The 26061-nt window shown below is 41.8% G+C and overlaps 1 protein-coding gene across 5 annotated transcripts in view; it reads right to left on the reverse strand.

Moving 5' to 3' along the window:
* hip1 (huntingtin interacting protein 1) overlaps positions 1 to 26061 on the reverse strand; it is a 338601-nt gene that overhangs the window by 113898 nt on the left and 198642 nt on the right. For 4 of the 5 annotated variants that reach the window (XM_043718716.1, XM_043718713.1, XM_043718715.1 and 1 more), the window contains exons 6-7: positions 20667 to 20743; positions 1276 to 1337 (exon numbers count right to left, since the gene is read on the reverse strand). In XM_043718716.1, the coding sequence (XP_043574651.1) occupies positions 1276 to 1337; positions 20667 to 20743 (139 nt within the window). Of the gene's footprint in view, positions 1 to 1275; positions 1338 to 12593; positions 12604 to 20666; positions 20744 to 26061 lie in introns of those variants that run through there. The other variant, XM_043718717.1, reaches the window with a different exon arrangement.

Genomic DNA, 26061 nt, shown 5'->3' on the forward strand with positions numbered 1-26061 from the left:
GCAAAACCTGCGTCCACACCACTCCAAAACCTGCGTCCACACCACTCCTCTCACCTCCGTTCAAGGTCCCAAACATTCCTTCCACATCCGTCAGACATTTACCTGTACCTCTACCATTGTCATCTACTACATCCGTTGCATCCGGTGTGGTCTCCTCTACAACGAGGAGACAGGACGCTTTCTTGCGGATCGTTTCATAGAACATCTCTGGGACATCGATCAATCCCACCGCCCCGTGGCTGAACACTTCAACTTCCCCTCCCACTCCGTCAAGGACGTGCAGATCCTGGGCTTCCTCCACCGCCAAACCGTTACCATCTGACACCTGGAGGAACAGTGCCTCAAATTCCGCCTTGGGACCCTGCAACCACATGGGATAAATGTGGATTTCATCAGCTTCCTCATTTCCATTCCCCTGACGTTATCCCAGTCCCAAGCCTCCAACGCAGTGCCATCCTCCAGACCTGTCCATCACCTCCCTCTCTGACCTATTGCCTACTCCCTCACCTTCATCCACCAATCGCTTTCTCAGCTACCTTTCCCCCAACCTACAAGCCTCACCCCTGATGAAAGGATTATGTCCGAAACGTCGATTCTTCTGCTCCTCGGATGCTGCCTGACCTGCTGTGCGTTCCCAGCAACACACTCTTGACTCTGGTCTTCAGCATCTGCAGTCTTCACTTTCTCCTATTCAATAAGTAATGCCAGTGTTATGTAACGAAGTGCAGTCATTGCAAGGACCCACAAAAAGTGAGAGCAATTCCACTTAAATTTTTTTGTACAGCCTTCATTTTGAGAAGAAACTAGTTGAACCCACTTTTGGGCTCACACTGTTAAATATGTTTTGAGTGAAACATCTAAATAGGCACAGGATAATCTCAATTTAAAGTCTCAACCATAACATGGAATTTCTGGCAAAGCAGCAGTTCCTCAGTAATGCACTGGCATGTCAGCTTAGACTGGACTCAGTCTTGGGAATGGGTGCGAACTCTAACTATTCTGATTCAGAGATGCAGATATGCAACTGGCTCAAGCAGACAGATTTATGGAAGGTCAGTGTGCAATTGATCACCATATTTATTCAGTTTTAAAAAGTGATGGGAAGATCACCCATTCTACTTCAGAGAAGTTAAGCCCATGGCAACTGCATTAATGTCAACTTGTATTGCTGTGCAACAAGTCACAAGATCATATATAAAATCCTTTGCAAAATATGAGTAAATAAAAACCAAATTCAGTATTCAATTCAATATAATGTCAAAATTGCTGACTTACCTGCCTGGAAAAGGTTGAGCTCGCATTCCAGATAATCAAACATTTCCACTGTCAGCTGAAAACTGACAAGAAAACAGAAAAGGCATCTATCAGTCAAAGATTTTATCAGTGATGCACTATACATGCATTGTCTCACTGTTCATCAAATCCTCAATTACTTCTGCTTAAACTGGGCCATACAAAATCCTGTAGTTAAAAAAATGTACACTGGCCTCTCAGAGACATGGCAGCACTGTGGTTAAGAAGCTGATTTGCAAACTAGATGACTGTTTGCATGGCACAGCATACTCCACTATCCTCCAAGTAGATCAAAATACCTGTCAGGTATAGGACTCACTGAGTTGCGGTAAAGAAGTGCACACAGAAGTCCAGGAACAGATAAACTATCTGTTAATTTCTCAACCTTATGAGCAGTAAACCCAATGATCCCTCTATTGTCTATGCAAATCTAAAGCAAGGAATGATGACAGACCCTTGACTTAGTAGATGACTAAATGAGAGATTAAGTTAAAATATGTATATAACAAGTGACAGTAGAGGCAAAGATATCTGTCCCAAAACATTTATTTCTATTCCAAAACTAAGCCTTAGCGGAGTTGAGCAGTTAGATGGAGAGAACTCGATACAGGGCAAGGCACCGCAAGTCTAATGCATAACAGAAACAGAGAAAAGCATTGAAAAGACAATGCATGAAGCATTAAACCAAACCAGCCTAGTGCAGCATGTTTCACCATTTTTAGTCAAGCTGAGCAATATTTGAAGTTGGATGCTAACACTTGAGGAAAACTATGAAAAGGCAAGCTTAGAATAATGTCAGAAAGCACTTGATCAAGCAAGTGGCATTAGAATCCAGTTGTCTTTTTCCATAATAAGGGAAGCAAAAATTTTAAAATCATGCAACAGAGTTAGATTGTGTAGAGGATTTTCAAGTTTCTGTGCTGGCATTACTTTTAAGTGACACTGACAAGGCCTTCCAAGGCAATTCCCCAGTACTGCACAAGCAAAACACAATCAATGTTCCCTTTAAGATGTGCACATGTGCAGTTGCACAGCAAGCTTAAAGCAATCACACAGTGAAACAAACAGGCCTCACACAGCAAACAAACAATAGGGGAACATTGGTCATAGTCAAGAGTATGGTGCTGGAAAGGCACAGCCGGTCAGGCAGCATCCGAGGAGCAGGAGAATCAGCGTTTCAGGCATAAGCGCTTCATCAGGAATGAGGCTTGTGAGCTGAGGGGGCTGAGAGATAAATGGGAGGGGGGTGGTGCTAGGGGGGAAGGCAGCTGAGAGTGGGAGAGGTAGATGAAGGTGGGAGTGAAGGTGATAGGTCGGACAGGAAGGTGGCGCTGATAGGTGGGAAGGACGTTGGACAGGTAGGACAGATCAAGAAGGCGGTGCTAAATTGCAAGTTTGGATCTGGGATAAGGTGGGGAGGGGAAAACGAGGAAACTGGTGACATCCACATTGATCCCATGTAGTTGGAGGGTCCTAGGGCGGAAGATAAGGCGTTCTTCCTCCAGGCGGCGGGTGTTTAGGATTTGGGGATGGAGGCGGCCCACGACCTGCAAGTCTTTGGGGAGTGGGAGGGGAAGTTAGTGTTCGGCCATGGGGGGGGGGGGGGGGGGGGGGGGGGGGGTTGCTTTTTGCGTACGCCCCAGAGATGTTCTCTGAAATATTCCGCAAGTAGACGCCGTCTCCCCAATGTAGAGGAGACCGCGTTGAGAGCAACGAATACATTGAATAACATGTGTGGAAGTGCAGCTAAATCTCTGACGGATGTGGAAGGCTCATTTGGAGCCTTGGACAGAGGTGAGGGGGCACATACACAAAGAATACAAAGATAGCAGGAAGGGACTCAAAAGAGTAATGAGGGGGGCTAAGAGGAGGCCTGATAGGTTGTTGGCAAACAGGATTAAAGAAAATCCCCAAGGCATTTCATACATTTATTAGGAGCAAGAAGGTAGCAAGGGAAACGATAGATCCACTCAAGGACAAAGGAAGGAATTTATGCTTGGAGCCAGAGGGAGTGGGTGAAGTCCCCAACAAAAACTTTGCATCAATATTTCCAAAGGAGAAGGACATGGTGGGTGAGGAGTCTTGGGAGGGGTATGTTGATATTCTGGGGCATGTCAATATAACAATGGAGGCTGTGTTGGGAGTTTTAAAAAGCATTACGGTAGTTAGGTCCCTATGACCTGATAGGATCTATCGCAGTATGCTGAGGGAGACAGATGAGGTGGTTGCTGGGGCCTTGTATTAAATCTGTGTATCCTCTTTACTCACAGGAGAGGACCAAGGCGACTGGAGAACAGCTAACTTTTTTCCTTTGTTTAAAGACGGCAATCAGGATAATCTGGGAAATTACAGGCAAGTGAGTCTTAGATCCAGGATAGGGAAAGTATTGGAGAAGATTCTGAGGGATAGGATTTACTCACATTTGGAAAAATATGGACTTATTATAAGTGATAGGCAGCATGGCTTTGTGCGGGGAAGTGATGAGGAAAGGCTGGTAGATGTTGCCGATATGCACATTGGGTTACAGCTACCAGCCTGCCTTCATCAATCCTCTTGGGTACTTCTTGAAAAAAAAAAAGAGTCTGTGAGACACTCTTGCTCCTCAGATGCTCCATGACCTGCTGTGCCTTTTCCAGCGGCACACTTTATCAACTCTATGTACAAATTAACAAGGCTTTTGACAAGGTCTCTCATAGTCGGCAGATACAAGAGGTGAAGTCACATGGGATCCGTAGTGAGCTGATAAAATGGATACAGGCAGGCTTAGTCATAGAAGCCAGAGATAGCAGTGGAAGGGTGATTTATCTGGCAGGAAATCTGTGACAACTGGTGACCCGCAGAGATCAGTCCTGGGAGCCCTGTTGTTTATGATGTATATAAATGATTTGGAGGAGAATGTAGGTGGTCTGATTGGTAAATTTACAAACGACACAGACATTAGGGGACCTGCGGATAGTGAGGTGGATTTCCCAGAGGATACATAGAATGGAGAGAGGCTCTCGAACTTTGAGCTGAGAAACAGAACATGGAATTTAATCTGGACAAATGCAAGGTGATGCAGTTTGATAGATCTAATGCAGGAGTGAAGTATACAGTAAATGGCAGAACCCTTAGTAGCATCAACATACAGAAGGATCTAAGTATACAGGTCTACAAGTCCCTGAAAGTGGCAATACATGGATAAGGTGGTCAAGAAGGCATGTAGCATGCTTGTCTTTGTCGGTCAGGGCATAGAGATGGTAAGTCATGTGCAGCTGTATAAAACTTCAGTTTGGCCACATTTGGAATATGGTGCATAGTGCTGGTTGCCACACTACAAGGAGGATGTGGAGGCTTTGGAGAGGGTTCAGAAACAGTTTACCAAGATAGTGCCTAGTTTGAAGGATATTAGCTATGAAGAGAGATTCGACAAACTTGGTATGTTTTCACTTGAATATTGAAGGATGAGGGAGTGATCTGACAAAAGTTTAGAAAATTATGAGGCATGGATAAAATGGATCATTAGCGTCTTTTCCCCAGGGAGATATGTCAATTCCTAGGGGATGTAGGTTTAGGATAAACGTGGGTAAGTTTAAAGGTGATGTGAGAGGCAAGTTGTTTTTTTTTAAAACACGGAGGGTGGTAAGTGCCTGGAATCTATTGCCAGAAGTGATGGTGGAAGCAGATACAATAGCACTATTTCAGAGGCGTTTTGATAGATACATGAATAGACATGGAATACAGGGATATGAACCACGTAAAGGCAAAAAAGGTTTGAGTTTAGAAAGACATGTGTCATCGCAGCATTGCTAGGCCGAAGGGTCTGTTCCTGTGCTGTACTATATTTTGTACGTCTCAGTTGGGAAGGAGAGAAAACCTGTCAAAGTAATTATTCTATTTTAGCAAGACCTTTTAAATTGTTGTATGAACTGCCAGGGACTTGCTCTCAGTGCTAGTTTTTTTTCCACAAAAACAATAGATTAGATTACTTACAGTGTGGAAAAAGGCCCTTCGGCCCAACAAGTCCACACCGACCCGCCAAAGCGCAACCCAACCAGACCCTACATTTACCCCTTCACCTAACACTACTGGCAATTTAATTTGGCCAATTCACCGAACCTGTTCACTTTTTGGACTGTGGGAGGAAATCGGAGCACCCAGAGGAAACCCACGCAGACACGGGGAGAACGTGCAAACTCCACACACAGAGTTGCCTGAGGCGGAATTGAACCCGGGTCTCTGGCGCTGTGAGGCAGCAATATTGCACTAGTCATGAATTAATGCCCAGGGATACAGAGTTGAAGATTCATTTGGTCACGCAGAGATAAGCACCAATTGAAACTGGTTGGACTGACCTTTGCACTTGTCCATGCGTATAGCTAGAAATTGCAAATAATTTGTCCTTTCAGTAAAAGGCAACAAGTTCAGGCTAATTCATAAGAAACATTTCCTAATTTCTTGAGCCTGGCTGCCCTGGTCTTCAACTCTGCATCTAACATTTATCCTTAAATACTTAAAGGTAAGGGCAAGCATTTCTGTTTTGTAGACATGACTGCAAATGGCCTGCAGACTATTTGCTACAGACAGATGCTGATCAAAGAATGAGGAAGTCACAATCCAAGCTAAATTGCTGCACTTTGGCTGCCTCTAGAGGCAATACTTAATATAAGTGCATTGCAACCACCCATCATAAGAGACCTTTGTGAAAAGGAGCAGTGTGTTCACTGTCCTTCATAAGTTGTGTTATGTCAACAATTTTATCATAATAATTTATCACTCTGTTTATCATTCATGTGACTTAAAACAGATTCAAGAATCCTTCAAGACAACTTTGCCCAGAATTACATCTGATTACCTTCATCAGATATAATACATTCACTGTTATTTTGTTTAAACAGGTGCTGGCTCTAGAAATAGCCTGCGTCAACTCAATTCCATTGAAACGTATTTCAGAGGCTTCACTCTTTTCATATTAGTCCTAAGAGGAAGCCCAAAAAGAAACAGATGCAGAGATGAGTGATTTAATCTGTGGATATTGTGTTCCTCAGACTCCAGCAGTGTGATGTCAGACATACCATGAAGTATCAATGATTCACTGTACCTGCAGCAGTTCAAGGTGGCGGCTTATCATCACCTTGTGGAGAATTAAATGCCAGTGACATTTATATCCATGAATGGTTTTTAAAAGTGTATGAACTGAATCCACACAACATCCATCAGTTTTTTGAGGAGGCTGGGTCATGACCTGACCACAGCTCCCTTCAGTTCAGTTTCTGCTTGGCTGATACAGGATAACTTTAATTATAATTTTTGTCTTCAATTTTTTTTCCTCCTCTCCTGAAGTTGCTAAAATATGTTGGGTTATTCATTCACAACAAATTGATTTTCCTCCAAACTAATGATATAACAGTCAAGCTTCAGCCTAGCCAGCCTAGACATTGGATAAGGAGCTGGCTCACCATCCCTGCAGTAGAAATGTACTGTTTTCAATTGCACCTTTGGACTAAAAAGTGGCAAGTAGCATGTTGCAAGTAGCAAGTACATATTGGTAGTAGGTCAACAGTCTGATGAGGGAAGGGGCCATATTGGACCTGGTGTTGGGGAATGAGCCAGGACAGGTGGTAGAAGTTGCAGTGGGGGATTTCTTTGGGAGCAGTGACCACAATTCTGTAAGTTTTAGAATACTCGTAGACAAAGATGAGAGTGGTCCTAAGGGAAGAGTACTAAACTGGGCCAAGGTCAATTATATCCGAATTAGGCAGAAGCTGGGAAACGTGGATTGGACACAGCTATTTGAAGGGAAGCCCACATTTGATATGTGGGAGGCTTTCAAAGATAGGTTAAAGATAGTGCAGGATAGGCATGTCCCATTGAAGGCAAAGGATAGGAAGGGCAAGATTCGTGAACCGTAGACGACAGGAGAAATCGTACGAATAACCAAGAGAAAAAGGGGAGCATATGGAAGGTCCAGGCATCTAAGAACAGAACAGGCCCTGGAGAAATATCGGGAGAGTAGGACCAGTCTTAAACAAGGAATCAAGCAAGCTAAAAGGGGTGATGAAATAACTTTAGCGAGCAGAATTAAGGAGAATCCCAAAGCCTTTTATTTTTATATAAGAAGCAAGCAGGTAACTAGAGAAAGGACTGGTCCACTAAAGGAAAAGGAAGGAAGGCTGTGTGTCGAACCTAAGAGAATGGGTGAGTTTCAGAATGATTACTTTGCATCAGTGTTCACTGAGCTGGGGTCCTGACAGATATCTTTGTAGCATCCTTAAACACAGGTGAAGTACCGGAGGACTGGAGAGTTGCTCATGTTGTCCCCCTGTACAAGAAGGGTAGTAGGGATATTCCGGGTAACTACAGACCAGTGAGCTTGACTTCAGTGGTGGGAAAGTTGCTGGAGAAGGTACTGAGGGATAAAATCTATTTATATTTGGAAAAGAATGGGCTGATCAGTGATAGGCAACATGGTTTGTGCGGAGTAGATCGTGCCTTACCAACTTAACAGAGTTCTTTGAGGAAGTGACCAAGTTGATAGATGAAGGAAGGGCTGCAGATGTCATATACATGGACTTTAGTGAGGCATTTGAATAGGTTCCCCATGGTAAACTAATGGAGAAAGTGAAGTCACATGGTGTGCAGGATGTTCTAGCTAGGTGGATAAAGAACTGGCTGAGCAACAGGACACAGAGTAGTAGTTGAAGGGAGTTTCTCGAAATGGAGGAAGGTGGCCAGTGTTGTTCCACAGGGATCAGTGCTGGGGCCACTGTTGTTTATGATATACATAACTGATCTGGAAGAGGGCACTCATCAGCAAGTTTGCAGATGACATGAAGATTGGTAGAGAAGCAGAAAGCATAGGGGACTGTCAAAGAATACAGGAGAATATAGATAGACTGGAGTGTTGGGCGGAGAAGTGGCAGATGGTCTTTAATCCAGACAAATGCGAGGTGATGCATTTTGGGAAGTCTAATTCTACAGCGAATTATACAGTAAACAGAAGAGCCCTGGGAAGGTTGATGAGCAGAGAGATCTGGGAGTTCAGATCCTTTGTATCCTGAAGGCTGCTGCACAGGTGGATATAGTGGTCAAGAAGGCATATGGTATGCTTGCCTTCATCGGACAGGGTATTGAGTATCAGAGCTGGTAGGTCATGTTAAAATTGTACAAGACATTGGTTCGGCTGCATTTAGAATACTGTATACAGATCTGGTTGCCACATTACCAAAAGAATGTGGACGCTATGAAGAGGGTGCAGAGAAGGTTTATGAGGATATTGCCTGGTATGGAAGGTGCTAGCTATGAAGAGAGGCTGAGTAGGTTAGGATTGTTTGCATTAGAAAAAAGGAGATTGAGAGGGGACCTGATTGAGGTCTACAAAATAATGAAGGGTATAGACAGGGTAGATAGAGATAAGCTTTTTCCCCAGGGTGAAGGATTCAATAACGAGAGGTCACACTTTCAAGGTGACAGGTGAAAAGTTTAAATACTCTACACAGAGGGTGGTAGGTACCTGGAACGTATTGCCAGCAGAGGTAGTAGAGGCAGTCACGGTAGATTCATTTAAGGTGCGTTTGGACAGATGCATGAGTAGGTGGGGAGCAGAGGGATACAGATGCTTAGGAATTGGGCGACAGGTTTAGACAGTGGATTTGGATCGGCTCAGGCTTGGAGGGCCGAAGGGCCTGTTCCTGAGCTGTGCATTCTCTTTGTTCTTTGTAGCATTCATGGCTCACAAGTGTCAGGTAATGATCGTGTCCAACAAGAGAGAATCTAACTATAGAAATTTAATGGATAGATGGCGGCTATTCAGCCCATCATGTCCACTCCAGCGAACAAGTAGCCATCCCACCTCAGAGAGATGTTGGTCAATCTATTTGGCTAACTATAACTTCTATTCATGATATAATTCACAAATTCCAACACCACAAACTCTAGATCTCTATCCAAATTTGCAGTGAACAGAAGTACCACCAGAACCTAGCCCCAAGGGACATCATTGGCCACTTCCAATCACTGTCCAGACCCATTCCAATAATTTTTAATCTTGTTTACCCCCACCTTCGCAATTCAATATCACAGTTCTTCCCTCGCAGGCTTCCACATGATTATTTGTTAAAGATTTTTCTGACATGCTTATACATTACTCCCACTGGATTTTCACGTCTATTGTGTTTTCAAAGAATTCTTCAGCACATTCATCTCTTTGAAACTAATGCAGATTCCAGCTAACAGTGGTTTCTTTTCCTCACTGAAGTAATGAACTCATTTACTCTCAGACAAAAAGACAAATACCTATCCCTTTCTACTGTAATGACCAGCGGGCAGCCAAAACAATATACTAAATTGTGTTTTTTAAATTACTTATCTAGTTTATCTAGTTATCGAGTTTAACTTCTGTCAGATTTTAAAATAGCATCTATTGTACAGAAAATGAACAAATTGAGGCTTCAAGAATTGTCCACCAATTGTCAGAACAAAAGTGAACTCATCAACACCACGAATCCTTCTAGTGGAAGAACATTCCAAGCATACCAACACAACACACTAGCAGAGACATCAATCTCATTTCTGAACAAAGGAGAGACCATCAAAATGTATCATTGTTCAACACCGTCCACAGTTATCTGATGAAAAATGAAACACAATGGTATCTGAAAAGGGAACATCAAAATCTACCTTGTTTACCGAGTTTCTCCATTCAATACCTCTGTCACATGCTTGAACCTTCTGATTTAACTGCGCTTCATCGTTAGTCTGCTTGTAATACCCAGCAGAGTTTGCAGGCCCAGGCATAGTTAATAGTCCCCCGCCCTGCTCTCAATACCTCACAAAAATAGTATTTAGTATGAAATAACATAGAATCCATATAATTGGAGGTATGCAATAACAAAGGGAAAAGTAGACTAGTGGGAATAGTCTCTATGTCTCTGATACTAAGCGTTTTGTATGACAGTGAATAAACTGGGAGATAAATTGGCCATGGAACCAGAAGCAGTGCATTAATCATTTGTAACATCAATCTTCATGTAGATTGAGAAAATCAAATTGACGTTGGGAACCATGCGGAATAAGTCATAGTGTACACTGAGCTGTGGATCCAAGCAGGAATCAGGCTATTTTGGATTTGATGTGCAAAGAGCCAGGTTTAATAATTGATCGCAGAGTAAAACATTTCCTAGGAAACAGTGACATGGTAGAATTTAGCACATAGTGTGATAGCAAAAATCTGAGGTGGGAAGAAACCACAGTGAAGTTAAATAAGGTTATAACATAGGGGTGAGGACAGAATGGGCTGGAGTGGACTGGAAACAGAGTTTAGCAAAACAGACAATAGCAGAAATTTAAGAAGACAGTTCATGATTCATGGCAAAAAATTTATCCAGTGAGGAGGGATGATTTTAGAAAGAAGATAAATCCCTTGGCTAACTATGGCCAGTTTAACAATAATATCAGATTGAAAGGAAAACATACAATGTGAAAAACGATTAATAATAAGTTAAAGGATTGGGAAAGTTTTATAAACCGACAGAAGACGACCAAAAACATCATAAAGTGAGAACAAACTGTGAGGGCAAACTAGCAAGTAATATAAAAACAGACAGAAAGAGCCTCTCAAAAGACATAAAACAGAAGAGAGGTGCCAAAGTGAACACAGGCCACTTAGAGAATGTGGCTGGGGAAATATAATGAGGAACAAGAAAATGGCAAAGAAGTTGAACAAGTGCTATGCATCTGTTTTGAAGGTAAAGGAATCTAATAGTATTCCAAAAATAGTAGACAATCAAGGGGCGAAAGAGGGTGAGGAATTAAATACAATAACTATATTAGAGAAAACATATTTGGATAAACTACTGGGGCTGAAGTCACCGGAGCTTGATGGTTTGCCCTCTAGGATTTTAAAGGAAATAACTACTCAGAAAGTAGATGCGCTGGTGGTAAACTTCCAAGAATCCTCAGAACCTGGGCAAGTGCCAGAGGATTTCAAAACTGCTAATCTAACATCTTCATTCAAACAGGGGAGACAAAAACAGGTAACGAGAGTCATAGATTTATAGAGTGATAGTCCAGCTAGCTTAACATCTGTTAATAGGAAAATGTGAACAGTCTACTATGAAGGAAGTCACAGCAGAGCATTTAGAAACACATAATATGATCAAGATGAGCCAGCAAGGCTTCACAAAGGGGAAAATCATGTCTGACAAGTTTATTGCAGTTTTTTGAGAAAGTAGAACATAGAACATAGAGCAGTACAGCACAGTACAGGCCCTTTGGCCCTCGTTGTCGTGCCGGCCTTTTATCCAACTCTAAGATCAGACTAGCCGACACAACTCTTCATTGAGCTATCTCCCAGGTGCCTATCCAAGAGTCGCTTAAATGTCCCTAATGTACCTGACTCTACTACCACGCACCCACCATTCTGTGTAAAGAGCCTACCTCTGACATCTCCCCTAAACCTTCCTCCAACTATGTTAAAATAATGATCCCTCATGATAGACATTTCTGCCCGGGGAAAAGGTCTCTGGCTATCCACTCTAGCTATGCCTCTCAACATCTTGTACACCTCTATCAAGTCACTTCTCATCCTTCTTCATTCCAATGGGAAAAGCCCTCACTCCCTCAACCTTTCTTCATAAGATATGCCCTCCAGTCCAGGCAGCATCCTGGTAAATCTCCTCTGCACTTTCTCCAAAACTTCCACATCTTTCCTGTAATGAGGTGACCAAAACTGGACACAATATTCCAAGTATGGTCTAACCAGGCTCCATGGAGGTGCAGCATAACCTCACGGCTCTTAAACTCAATCCCCCTGCTAAGTAGAAAGTAGGATAAAGGGAAAGCGATGGATATAATTGATTTGAATTTCAAAAAGGTGTTTCAATAAGGTATCGCAAATCAATCTATAGAAGGTGAGACCCATGGTGTTGGGGAGAGGGCACAGGTTTAGGATGTGAGGGGAAAAATTTAAAAGGGACCTAAGGGACAACTTTTTCACACAAAAGGTGGTGCGTGTATGGAATGCGCTGCCAGAGGAAGTGGTGTAGGCTGGTACAATTACAACATTTAAAAGGCATCTGGATGGGTATATGAATAGGAAGGGCCTAGAGGAATATAGGCCAAGTGCTAGCAAATGGGTCTATATTAGGTTAGAATATCTGGTCAGCATGGATGAGTTGGACCAAAGGGTCTGTTTCCATGCTGTACATCTCTATGAGTTCATGACTTGAGACTAGTTAACCAATAGAAGGCAGGGATTAAAAAAAAAGTGCACTTTCAGGATGTCAACTAGTCAGCACCACAGGGATAAGTGCTGGGGTCACAATTATTTACTATATATATTAATGACTTGGACGAGAAAAGTTAACGGACCAGGTTTGTGGGATGATGCAAGAATATATAGAAAAGTGAGTGGTGAGGATGACACACAGTATACAGAGGGATGCAACAGGTCAAGTGAGTGGGCACAAAACTTGGTACATGGAATTAAATGTAGAAAATGTAAGGTTCTGCACTTTGGCAGGAAGAATAGAGGAGCTGAAAATTATTTAAATGGTGAAAGACTGCAAGAAGTTGCAGCAGAGGGGGCTCTGGTGGGTCCTCCTGCATGAACTACAGAAAGCTAGCATCCAAGTTCAGCAGGTAACAGGGAAGGTAAATGGAATTTTACCCTTTATTCCAAAGGGAAGGTAGTGTAAAAACAGACATATTGCTGACAGGTGAACAGGTTTGGTCTCCCTATCCAAGAAAAAAATATACTGACATTGGAGGAAGTTCATAGGAGGTTTGCTAGATTTAATCCAGGTACAGAGGGTTTTTTTAATGCAGAGAATTTGATTTAGTTGGGCCTGTACTCATAATGGTTTCAAATTGTGTGTGGCAACCTTATTGAAACCAGAAGGTCAGGCATTTGAAAGGGTAGATATGGAGAGATTGTTTCCCCTCATGGGAGGGTCGAGGACGAAAGGGCATAATCTCAAGAGTAAGGAGTAGCCCATTTAAAACAAAGATTAGAAGGATTACTTTCTCTCAGAGCCATTACTTGGAGGTGCCAGTGTTGAACTGGGGTGGACAACGTTAAAAATCACACAACACCAGGTTATAGTTCAACAGGTTTATTTGGAAGCACTAGCTTTTGGAGCGCCGCTCCTTCATCAGGTACTTGTGGAGGATAAGATCATGATCACAGAATGTACAGCCAAAGCAGTCCAGTATCACTGAGATGTCAACAAGCTTCTTTCATACAAATTGAAGATTATTAATTTCAGCAATCACTGAATCATGTCTCAATCACTTCATAGTTGGTACAGATTGATATAGACTGTCTCAGTGGTTGATTAACAGCAATCCTCAGACTTCAGAAGACACCAACCAGAGATTGAACATGCTTTTCTAGAATGTAAAAAATGCTGCGGTTTTCATGACAAACTATGTCACAATGTAGGTTAACCTTTGGGATAAAGAACTGCGTGTTGACAAGTTCAAATTATGGCTCAGAACTCCCTAGGTGAGCAGCAGAAATACTTCCTTCAGATCGTGTGCAATGCTAAGCCGTGATGTGCATTTCTAATGTTTACAAAAAGGGCTTCAGTTGACATTGGTGTATGACACAACACCTGGGGATGAAAACTCAGACATGTGGACGCTCTGATTCTTTGCCAAAATCATGACAAGGACTTGCCTTGAATGGATGCGAAAAGGTCTCTAAAGCAGCATGAAATTTTTGCCGTCCAGACCATCATGATGGCTACACATTGCAAGCTATCAGAAATAAATTCTGCACAATACAGGCTCGATTTCAGCCTGGTACAAATAACAAGGGCACCAAGATTTAGCCTGACAGCTTCCCTGAAGTTGCTATCTTCAGGGAAGCTATCAGACTCTCACTTAGCGCTCAGTCCTTAAATGGGTTGGAAAGAGGCATGCAGTTGCTTCCAAAGCTGATGTGTTTAATTAATCAGCATTGAATGAGAAATAGTATTTATCTTAGCAAGTTTTGAGAAGATTTGTCCATATGGAAGGTTCTGGGTGTGGCAGATATTGTGTGTTTTTTGAACCATGTTAATAAGCGCACCTTTTCATTTAAACGGTCTGACGACAAAGGTTTTGCAAATTTGAAATGCTAACAAAGTCTACTATTTTCATGTAACCTTTCACTGACTGCTGGTTTTGAGGCCAAGGGACATACCTGCCTAAGATCATCACGTGATAAATTGTTCAGAAATGTTTTCTTGGCTACAAAAATTAAAGTGCTTGAACACATCTTAAACTGAAGTGAGGCAACATCATCACCATGTCGCACTTTTCTAGCATTTCTCACTTGTCAAAACATGACAACTTAGAAATAAATCAACAGCGAGAAACAAAGGCCAGAACATTAAAGATAGGAACTGAAAAGAAGGTAAAAATGGTGGCTTTTGGAAGCTTTTGAAGGAGGAAAAAAAACTAGCAAATCACAAAGCAATCCACAATGTAAGGTTCTGGAAAATGAAGTCTCTACCAACTCGCACAAGTGCTGCAAAGACAATTAAAGTGTCGCATTCAGCCTACTGTATTCTAACAAGCTCACTGTCGATCAATGTAATCAGTCCCATTTCTCCTGTAGCACTGCAACAACATTTCACTCATGTGTCCATCCATTTTCTTTTTGGAATCACAGATCATCTCTGCTTACGAGAAAGAGTGCAAGTGAAGAATTCCAGGTCAATGCCGCTAGTTGCATTAAAAAAATTCTCACATTCCCTCTGCAAATCTTGCCTAAAACTTGAAATGCTTGCCCTTGTAGGAAGGAACAGAAATAAGACCATAAATCCGGAAGAGGAACTGCACTAGGCCATTCAGTCCCTCAAGCCTGATCCACCACTTAGTAGGATCATGTTGTCACATCTACTTTTCTGCCCTTTCCCTGTAACCTTCAATCCCTCTACTGTTCAAGAATCTACTGTATGTACTCGAATAATAGTCAAATTTTTTGACGACTTTTTAAGATTAAATTTATGGGGTCGACTATTACATGGATACTACTTTCGAGGGGCTGGAATTCATGACCATCGGAATTCATGCCTATCAAAATTCATACTGTATCTTTAGGAGAAGCCCAGTTGATCTCTAAATGAGAAAAGAAAAGAAACCGATTTATGATAATGCTGAAAACCTGGAGCAAAATACAACAATTAGCGGACTGGATGACTGGGAGCAGATCGGAACAACCGGCAAACTGGAAAGCTGGAGCGGGATGTGATGACCGGCACACTGACTCAAACTTTGATCTGTTATCTGCGAAAAACTAGGGTCAACAGTTACACAAGATATATGGAAAATTTCAGGTTATTTTGCTAAAAGTAGGGTGTCAACTTTAGCCTGAGTTCGACTATTACTTGAGTATATATGGTATCTTGGCCTCAAATATACACAATGACTTTGCTCCCAAAACTCACTGTGGTAAGACGTTCCAATGACATTCAAATCTCAGACAAGAAATTCCTCCTCATTGCAGTCCTAAATTGGCACCCTTTAATTCTGAGACTATTCCCTCTGGGTCCTAGATTCTCCCATGAATCTAAGATTAGGATTAGAAACAAAGTTTCTTGAATCAGGGTAGATAAGTGGGGTGCAGAGATTTAGATATCTATTCAATATAGTGCTGAGGGCTAAAAGGTTCAAAGGGTATGGAAAGAAAATGAGAACAGGTTACTGAGTTGTATGGCCAGCATGGTCACACCACACCGTGGAGCAGGCTCAAATGGCTGAATGGCTTACTCTTGCTTTCAATGGTTCTATGCAAAACAAGCAGATTACTTTAGTTTTAATCTTGAGTTATGGAATTTACTTCTTTCTTAAGGTCCAATATTGTCGAAGAAAATGCAACACAGTCCTGGCTGTGGGGCTGAAGAGGAAAGAGATGGACACTTTTGCACTTCATCCAAGTTTATCAACAAGTTTGCCAACATTCAGGCCAGTTCAGAATGCATACAAGAAAGGGAAAGAGACCACAGATGGAATGTTACATAAGATCACAAGCAACAGGAGCAAGAGTAGACCATTCAGTCCTTCAAGCGTGTCCCACCATTCCACATGTTCATGTCTAAATTGCCCCAAAACTCAACATGTCTTCCAGGCCAGTTCAGTAAAGCCATCAACTCTTCAATATTTCAAAAATCTCACTCCCCCCTTCAAATTACTTCAGTGATCTAGAATCCATAAATGTCTGGGGTAAAGAATTTCAGACAGTCACTACTCCCTGGATAAATAAATTCCTTCACAACTCATTTCAAATGAGGGACCCCTTATCCTATAACAATGTCCCTAGGTTCAAGATTCCCCCACTAGGTGGAATCATCTTATCAACATTTCCCCTGTCAAGCCCATTCAGACGTTTGTATATTTCAATAAGATCACCCCCATTCTTCCAAACTGTAATGAATAAAGGCCTAAATATTTAATCATTCTTGATAAATCAATATGGGTGGCACAGTGGTTAGCACTGCTGCCTCACAGTGCCAGAGAACCGACAATTCCCGCCTCAGGCGACTCTGTGTGGAGTTTGCACATTCTCCCCGTATCTGCGTGGGTTTCCTCCGGGTGCTCCGGTTTCCTCCCACAATCCAAAAATGTGCAGGTCAGGTGAATTGGCCGTGCTAAATTGCCCATAGGTGTTAGTTGAAGGGGTAAATGTAGGAGAATGGGTCTGGGTGGGTTGCACTTTGGCCAGTCGGTGTGGACTTGTTGGGCCAAAGGGCCTGTTTCCACACTGTAAATAATCTAATCTAATCTAATCTAAAAAGCTTCATTTTAGGAATCAGCCTCATGAATCTCTTTTGAACAGCTTTCAGTTAAAGCATAGGGACATAAATTGTACATAGTACTCTAGCTGTGGCCTCACCAACATCCTGTAGAATTATAACAAGACTCTTGCTTTTAAACTACAAATGCCTTGCAATAAAGGCCAAATTCTATTTGCTGCACCTGCATGCTCAATTATGTGTTTTATGCATAAAAACATCTGGATCCCTCTGCGCTGCATATGCTTGGAGTCTCTAATTCAATTATAGTCTGCCTTTTGATCCTTCCTCCCAAAGTGCATGGCCTCAGGGGTTCCTAGGTGAAATTCCACCTGCCAAGTTTTCGCCCACCCACTCGTCGTACCTCTACATTCTTTCTGATTCCTTATGTCCTCATCACAACATGCCATCCCACCAAAAGCAAATCTGGAGATATTAAGTAGACTCTGCCCCTTCTTCCAAGTCATCAATATAGATGCTATGTAATTGAGGTTCTAAGGTTGATCAAAAAGAGGAATTTACAGGATGGCGATCTATAATTTGTAAGTTCCAAAAGGATCAGTTCTGGGAGCACAATTATTTACAATATTTCTTAATGACTCAGATGAAGGAAGTGAATGTACTAACCAGGTTTTTGTCTGATGCAAAAATAGATAGGAAGGCAGGTAGTGAGGATAACACAAGTAGTCTACAAAGGGATATAGACAGGTTAAGTGGGGGAAAAAGGATGAGGCAGACAGAATATAATGTAAGGTTATGAAATTTGGCATGAAGAATAGTTATTAAAATAAGGCTATACTGCAAAAAGCTGCAGTGCAGAGGATTCAGGAATCACAAAAGAGCTAGCATCCCAGTTTAGCGGGTAAAAGGAAAAGCAAGTGGAAAGCTTGCCTTTAGTTTAAAGGGAATGGAGAATAAAAAATAGGGAGGCCTGCTACAAATACACAAGTCACTGATCAGACCACAGAATTTGCTGAACAGAACTGTTCTGAGGAAGGGTCATCGGACCCAAAACATCAACTTAGATTTCTTTCCACAGATGCTGCCAGACCTGCTGAGCTTTTCCAGCAATTTCTGTTTTTGTTTCTGATTTCAAAATAGTGTGAGCAACAAATGCTGGCCAAGCCAGCAATACCCACATCCCATGAATATTTTATTAAAAGCTCATTTATCTTGTTACAAATGCTACACACATTCAGATAAAGAGCCATTGACTTTGTACCATTACTACTCATTCTGGTCCTATTTCTGGTGCATTCTTCGTTGCTTATTTTCTATCCCTTCCTGCCACACTTTACCATTTGCCACTTCACTCTGCTGCACCTCTGGTCTCTAGCATCCATTTGATTTTTTTAAATGCCCCTTCAATTCAGCCTGTCACCTCAAGTTAATTTTAAAGTTCCCTGTTGTACGATTCACCAGGATTCTGGTCCCAGCATGGTTCAAATGAAGCCCATTCCAACAAAGAAGCCTTTGTTTGCCCCAGGACCAGTGTCAGTATCGTATGAATCAGAACACATTTCTCCCACATTGTCTCTGTGTCACACATTCATCTCTCTAATCTGATTTATTTTATGTTAATTTATCCTTGGTTTAGGAAATAGTCTCAGATAGAGATTATTACCTTTGTGGGTCTGCTTTTTAATTCATCCCAAGCCGCTCACAACAGTCAGGAGAACTTGCTTTCCTAGTCCTACCCATGTCATTGGTACCTACATGGACCATAATAACTGGATCCTTCCCCTCCCACTCCAGTCTGGAGGAGATGTCCCAGAACTTGACACCAGGTAGGTAACACAGTCTTCAGGTCTCTGTCTTTGCTGCAGAGGACAGTGCCTATTCTCTATCTACGCTATCCCCTATTACTCCTACATTTCTCTTCCCATCCCGATTTGAAATGAAACTCTGAATCATGGTGCTGTCATCAGTTTGCCCATCCTGCCTGCAGCTTAAGAGCACACCATGAGCTAGCAAGGAAAGGAGGAACAATTACAGCAGATGCATGTTTGTGAAGATTAGACTGAAACCAAGGCCAATTATTAACAAACAAATTTGCTTAAAACAAAACACGTGAATGAACAGTATGTTCTTTTCATAATGGGCTAGATGTATTGGTATTGTACTCGTCCTTGAGATAAACACCAAATGCTTCAGATTATTTGCTTTCTCTCCTTCTCGAAAATAGTGAATATTCCCAATCACTCCTGGGTGTCCACATTTGGGAAACTTGGAAAAAAGCTGCTGACTTGCTGCAGAAGGCTGTAGAATCTGTATGAACATTAAGAAATGTTTACCTGGCAGATGTACAATAATCAGGATTAATCTATCATAATGACAGCTAACATCTACAACTAAGGGTTAGCAAGCTACTTTCTGTCAAAACTAATATATCTCTGAGTAAACAGATTCATATCTAAAATGACTGGTACTCTATCCAGGAATTAGCCTCAAAGAAATCCTAAATGGCCAGCAATTAATGGTTTCTAAACTGATCCAGTCTTATAGCAATATCATATGAAATAAAATCAAGGAATTAGATTCTGCCCATCAATTCCACACTGACCCTCCAAACAGCATCTTATCCAGATGCATCCCTCTACTTTATCCTTGCAACCTTGCATTTTCCACGGCAAATCCACCTAACCTGTACATCTTTGGACTATGGAAGGAAACCGGAGCATCCAGAGGAGGAAACCCAAGCAGAGAGAGTCACCCAGAGTTAGAATCAAACCCGGGTCCCTGGCAATGTGAGGCGGTAGCACTAACCACTGAGTCACCATGCCATTTGAAATCCTTTCACAACCATTGAGGTCTGCATCAAAATGTTTGTGTCCCTACTGAGAAAGGCTCTACTCTATATACTCAGCAAACAAACTCTACAATGTGGACTTCTCAGTAGATTCATTTCAGGATTCTAAAGCATTATGGCATTTAGCTGGCTGAAAAAACATTGACAATATATTAATTTAAATTCCTGAACCAATTTACTTCAACCTGAGAAAACTACATAGGAAGTCATGAGAAAATAACCTGTGACTTGGAATTACACTCACTTCAGCAGGTTATTCATTTATCAGGAAGTCATTGTTATCCATTTAAAAGGGAAATAAAAATCCATGCTCATCTCAAGAATATGTAGCACCTCTCAGAATTCTGTACAGTTTACATGAAATAGAGATTTGGTCACCATAAATCAGTAACTCTGATTATAGGGCATCAATCCACACCCACATCACCAAAAATTATGCTTTCACTGAAAAGCGATGGAATCATGGAACACAATCCTGAAAGTATCAAGTGAATGTTAGTTAACACCGCACAATAAAAATAATTTGCTTCTTCAATCACAATTAGCAAGTGTTCTTGCTCATTCTATTTAACTGGACTTCACAGTATACTATTTCCAAAATTGTGCACCCATCCAAACCTGCAGGAATTTATTTGCCAAGGATAAAACACCAAGACTCCATGATGAGAGAAAACACATTGTTGAGGCAGCACTAGATTCTAAATTCACCTTCACGTCAAATCTCTCAAGGGACAATTAAGACGTAATGAACCATGTCTCCCAACTTCATTTACACTTCTTAACACTATGTCTAATGTGCTACTTACAAGTTATTTACATCATTTTCGCCTGTCTCTTCTAGTTGCCTGTCTGTCATCTGGAGATTTCCTGGGAATCTCGGATTCTACAAAGAGGAGAAAAAGGAAAAATGACATTAAGAAGCCATCAGCAAAAAGATCCTGATTCAGAAAATTCTCTCATGGACAGCAGGGAAAAATAAAATATTTGCAGACAAGTGTGGCTGCTTAGGTGGCTAATTTGCAATGCAGCACCTTTTGATGGTAAATGAAAAAATTTTGACTGCAAATGGTTTTACTCAATATAATCTAACAAAGTTGCAAATAAATGGCCAACTACGATGCATTTTTGAAATAAGAAAGCATATCTTAGGTTAGAGACATTGAAAAAGAACAGAGCATTGTGAAACTGGCTCTTGCTGCTGCCAACAAGTGACCATAATGTATTACCAAACATTTTCCCTGACAGCATAGCAACATTTCTTTAACCCTGGGAATCCTGAAGAATTCTATTAGCAATGATTGTGTTCTTGTGCAACCCAGTGTTATCACACTTTAGAAACAGCGCTTAAAGTCAGTGCTGTAATCACATTACTGCCGACACATGTTTTAAAAATTCATGCTGGAGAAACAGCATTCCCAATTCGTCAATGGCATTACAGCTAATTCCTGTTCACAAAATGAACCTTATAACGGAATGACTTGTATCACCTTTCTATTAATAAAGACTGGATAGGCTAGAGATTTCTAATTTGTGTGTGGGATTTGAGTGCTGTTGGAAAGACCAGCATTCATTGTCCATCCCTAATTACCCTCAAAAAGATTCGTGTGAGCTGTTTTCTTGAACTGCTGCCCTCCATGTGATGTAGGTAGACATATGGTTCGACAGGAAGTTCTACATTTTTATCACAACGACAATGAAAGAACAGTGAGGCTGAAGGACCTGTACTGTGCTGTAATGTTCTATGATATTACTATCAATTCATTATAGTGTGAGACTTTGATAAAAACTTACAGGGGCTGCTGTTTTCAGCAATTTGCTGCCTTTCATCTTTCAAGAGGTAAATGTATCAAGTTTGGAAGGGGCCAACTCTATTGAAGGGAGTGTCTTATGAGCAAAGGTTAAGCAGGTGAGCCTCTATTCATCAGAATTTACAAGAGTAAGAGATGACCTCATTGAAACATGTAGGATTCCTAAGCCAGCTTGACAGGGTAAATGCTGACAGGATGATTTCCCTCCTGGGACAGCCAAGGACCAGAGGACATATTCTCAGAATTAAGGGATGCCAATCTAAGACTGAGATGAGGTAGAATTTCTTCTGTGTGAGGGCTGAGAGTCTTTTGAATTTCTTGCCACAGTGAGCTTCAGGGGCAGAATCCTTGTGTAATTGAAGGCTGAGATAGATAGATTCTTGATCAGTACAGGAATCGTGGGTTATGGGGAAAGGGCAGGAAAGGGGGCATGAGGACTGTCAGATCAGTCAGGACCTGACTGAATGATAGAGCAGGCTCAAAGGGTGGACTGCATATTCCTGTTCCTATTTCTTATGGTTTATTAAAGACACTCAGTAGTTCAAAGTTTGTGAGAAGATTTGTAGCTCGGGTGCTCGTTGCTGTGGTTCTGTTCGCCGAGCTGGAAGTTTTTGTTGCAAACGTTTCGTCCCCTGTCTAGGTGACATCCGCAGTGCTTGGGAGCTTCCTGTGAAGCGCTTCTGTGGTGTTTCCTCCGGCATTTATAGTGGCCTGTCCCTGCCGCTTCCGGTTGTCAGTTTCAGCTGTCCGCTGTAGTGGCCGGTATATTGGGTCCAGGTCGATGTGTTTGTTGATGGAATTTGTGGATGAGCACATTAACTAGCCACGAAACGACACGACCAGCTATCCCTAGTAGCCACACACGTAGACGACAAGCAACATGAATTTGACTGGGACAAAACTACCATTATAGGGCAAGCCAAACAAAGAACAGCCAGGGTATTCCTAGAAGCAAGGCACTCATCCACAAACTCCATCAACAAACACATCGACCTGGACCCAATATACTGGCCACTACAGCGGACAGCTGAAACTGACAACCGGAAGCGGCAGGGACGGGCCACTATAAATGCCGGAGGAAACACCACAGAAGCGCTTCATAGGAGGCTCCCAAGCACTGAGGATGTCACCTAGACAGGGGACGAAACATTTGCAACAAAAACTTCCAGCTCGGCGAACAGAACCACAGCGACACTCAGTAGTATTTGAATAGTTCACTGAAATGAATAATTTATCTGGAACAATTTTGTCAAATCCCCTGGTGCATTCTCATGAACCTCAAATTCTCAGAATCCTGACAGTGTGGAAAAAGGTCCTGCGGTGCAACAAGTCCACACCGGTCCCTCTGAAGAGTAACCCACCCAGACCCATTCCCCTCCCCTATTATCCTACGTTTACCCCTGATTAATGCACCTAACCTACACATCCCTGAACACTATGGGCAACTTAGCAAGGCCAATTCACCTAACCTGCACATCTTTGGATTGTGAGAGGAAGCCAGAGTGTCCGGAGGAAACCCATGCAGACACGGGAGAATGTGCAAACTCTACAAAGACACACGCCCGAGGCTGGAAATGAACGCGGGTCCCTGACGCTGTGAAGCAGCACTGAACCGCCGTCTCCTCTTTCATAATGAAAATAAGTCCTATTTCTGTAATTGCCCCTTACTGGTTAAACTACGAACACAAGATAGCTTTTTGTAAAATTTATTCAGGGGTTTGGGCATCACCGGCCAGGCCAGCATTCATTACCCATTCCTAGTCGCCCCGAGGGCAGGCTTAATTGCCACTGCACCATGTCACAGGTTAAAAATTGTCAATGAAAAGAGATCACAAGAGTACAGCTATTTCACCAGTTATAGAAAAGAATGTACACAAATTAGAAAATAAAATTCTCTGCCACAAGTCACGACTGAAGCAGAAGTCCATAAATTATTTGAAAAAAGGAGAGAATGAAATTGTTGTTTGGAAAACAGAAACATTGACCGATATGGAATTGAGCAGAATTTAATCATTCTAGCTCACAAAGAGAAAGTTATTAAATCTTGATGAGCTGAACAGTCAGTTTCTGGGCTAAATTAATTTATAGCTTAGGATACAAGTAGTGTTTCTAAAGTAACAAGTCTTCAAATTGCCTTGTTATAAAGCTGCAGCTGAATTGTCACATTCTGATTGCAATCACATCTGAAAGTCACATAATAGCAACAGAACACAATCCAGAATATAATATGAAAAGACAGCTCCAGAATCATCGAAATGTGAGAGAAGTGAGCCTTATGAGATCAGGCCTGGTCTACGGTTACACAGCAAATAATCAGAGAGAAAATAATTACATACTTCGGTCTAAGATGGTGCATTCAGTCAGGGCAAATTAAATATTTGGAATTCAGAGCCAAAAATTTAGAAATTAGGGAAGTTGCTGCTAAACTTCAATTGAATCTTGGGTAGACCACTCACAGTACTGTGTAGTCCTGCTTGCCTTATTGTGAAAAGGATTTAGAAGTGCAAAGTCTTTTCAGAAGCATGATGCTAGAATTGCAGGATTACCCCTATCAGGAATATATGAAAAAGCTGGATCATTATTCTCTCGAAAGAAAAGTTAAGAGTGATCGAAAAACAAGATTCCAAGGAATACGAATAGCTCTAATATAGTAAACGTAAAGAGTTGAATCAGAGACCCTTGAAGGTGGAAATGGAGAAGGAATGGAGTGTTGCCACCAATACTCAGCAGAATAGGGGAGCAATCCCACACTCCTGCCAACTGAGCTCGTTAAAAAGCTTGTTAAGGACTTGTCGAAAAGAATAAATGGACATTTAGAAGCTGCGCAGATTCCAGAAGTTGTCAGCTTTTCAACATCTAAAGGAGGCAAGTACATTGTGGAGGTCACTCAAGGTTCATCAGGCTGGCTCCAAAAGAGGGCCATAAGAGCCAAGAGAACTTGGAACTTGTATGTAACAGCAGGTGGCAGTGCAAATGGGCACTCAGGCATGATATGGAGTGATTAACCTGCATTGATGGGACAGAAGAGTAGATGGCAAAGCTGCCTACCACAATACAAATATCATCTATTTAAAAGGAAGCAAAGGTAGTGCAGGAAATAGATTTTGGCCTGGGGTGAACAGTACATTCTGCAGGGAGGGCAGAACCTCAGCAGCAGGAATGGAATGAGGGCTAGGAAAGTAATGAAGGCCTTGTGGGTGTTTTTGCACTTTGGGTTATTTGGATGGGTGAACATTCATACTTTCATATTGCAAACTAAATGATTTCACCAGAATTAGAAATTTCATTGATTAAGTTAGGTTTTACAATTTTGTGTGCTAAGATTGCATCTTTTATTTTACCTTATTTTTGATTGTTAACTGATTAGGAAAAGGACTGCTTTACAACAACGGGTTGATGGAAGAACTGCTGGACTTGTAAAAGCAAGTGACTGGCATTCATTCTAAGCTGTGGCTATGCAGTTTCTTTGCAGGCAGTGGAGAAGATGCAAGAGGAATCGGTTCTGTGCCGAGGTACACAAGCTGAGTGGGATCCAGCCAGCAACAAGTTGCTGACTGCTTTGTGGAATTGTGACCAGCTGAGGATGGCAAATGTCATCAGCCTGACAATAACTCAGAATGGTTCCTGGATAGCTAAACAACTTGTGTGTATGATCCTCTGGAACTCTGAAAGGGGAAGTACGGTCCCTCTCTCTCACCTCAGTGAAAACACTGAAGGTATAGAAAGCTAGTGGCATTCTTCAAACAGTTTCTGTAAGATACTGCTTTTAACCAATAGGTCAGGAACTTTATAATTTGTGAAACAATCACTCCACGTCTCCTGCGAAGAAGCAAATGAACACTAAAGAAAAGATCACAGAACTGAAAAGCCTGAAAGAAAAGGAACCACTCCACCAAATCCTCAGACCTAGTGCAACTGAACTGCTTCCCAGTACTGTCCATTTTCCACTCCATCCGTAACACCATTTGTATTTTGTCTGCATGCGTACGTAGTTGAGGGCTAGAGTTTTAAGTCATACAATTATATACCAAGAGCTCTCAGTTGTTTATCTGTGGTTTGAATCTATTTATTTGTAATAAGTTCTGGTCAAGTACAGAAACTTGGCTTATATCTGTGTTAATCTGAATCTATTAGGTTGGTAAATTAGGAAGGTTATGTATTTTGATAATTTTTTTTTCCTTTTGTGATCACTCGGAATAGCAGGCTTGATTTCCAGGATATTACCACAGTGAGGCCTAACCGGTGTTCATCAAAGAAATGTGATTGAAAGCATACAAATGGCCATAAAAGTAATAAAATTTACATTATGGCCCATGGAGTAGTGGCAGGAGAGAAAGGCAGGGCATTCCTCCCATCTCAGTCAGAACATCTCTCTCTCTTTCATGACATTCAG

This window comes from Chiloscyllium plagiosum, chromosome 28, assembly GCF_004010195.1.
Source record: "Chiloscyllium plagiosum isolate BGI_BamShark_2017 chromosome 28, ASM401019v2, whole genome shotgun sequence".
Taxonomy (NCBI): Eukaryota; Metazoa; Chordata; class Chondrichthyes; order Orectolobiformes; family Hemiscylliidae; genus Chiloscyllium; species Chiloscyllium plagiosum.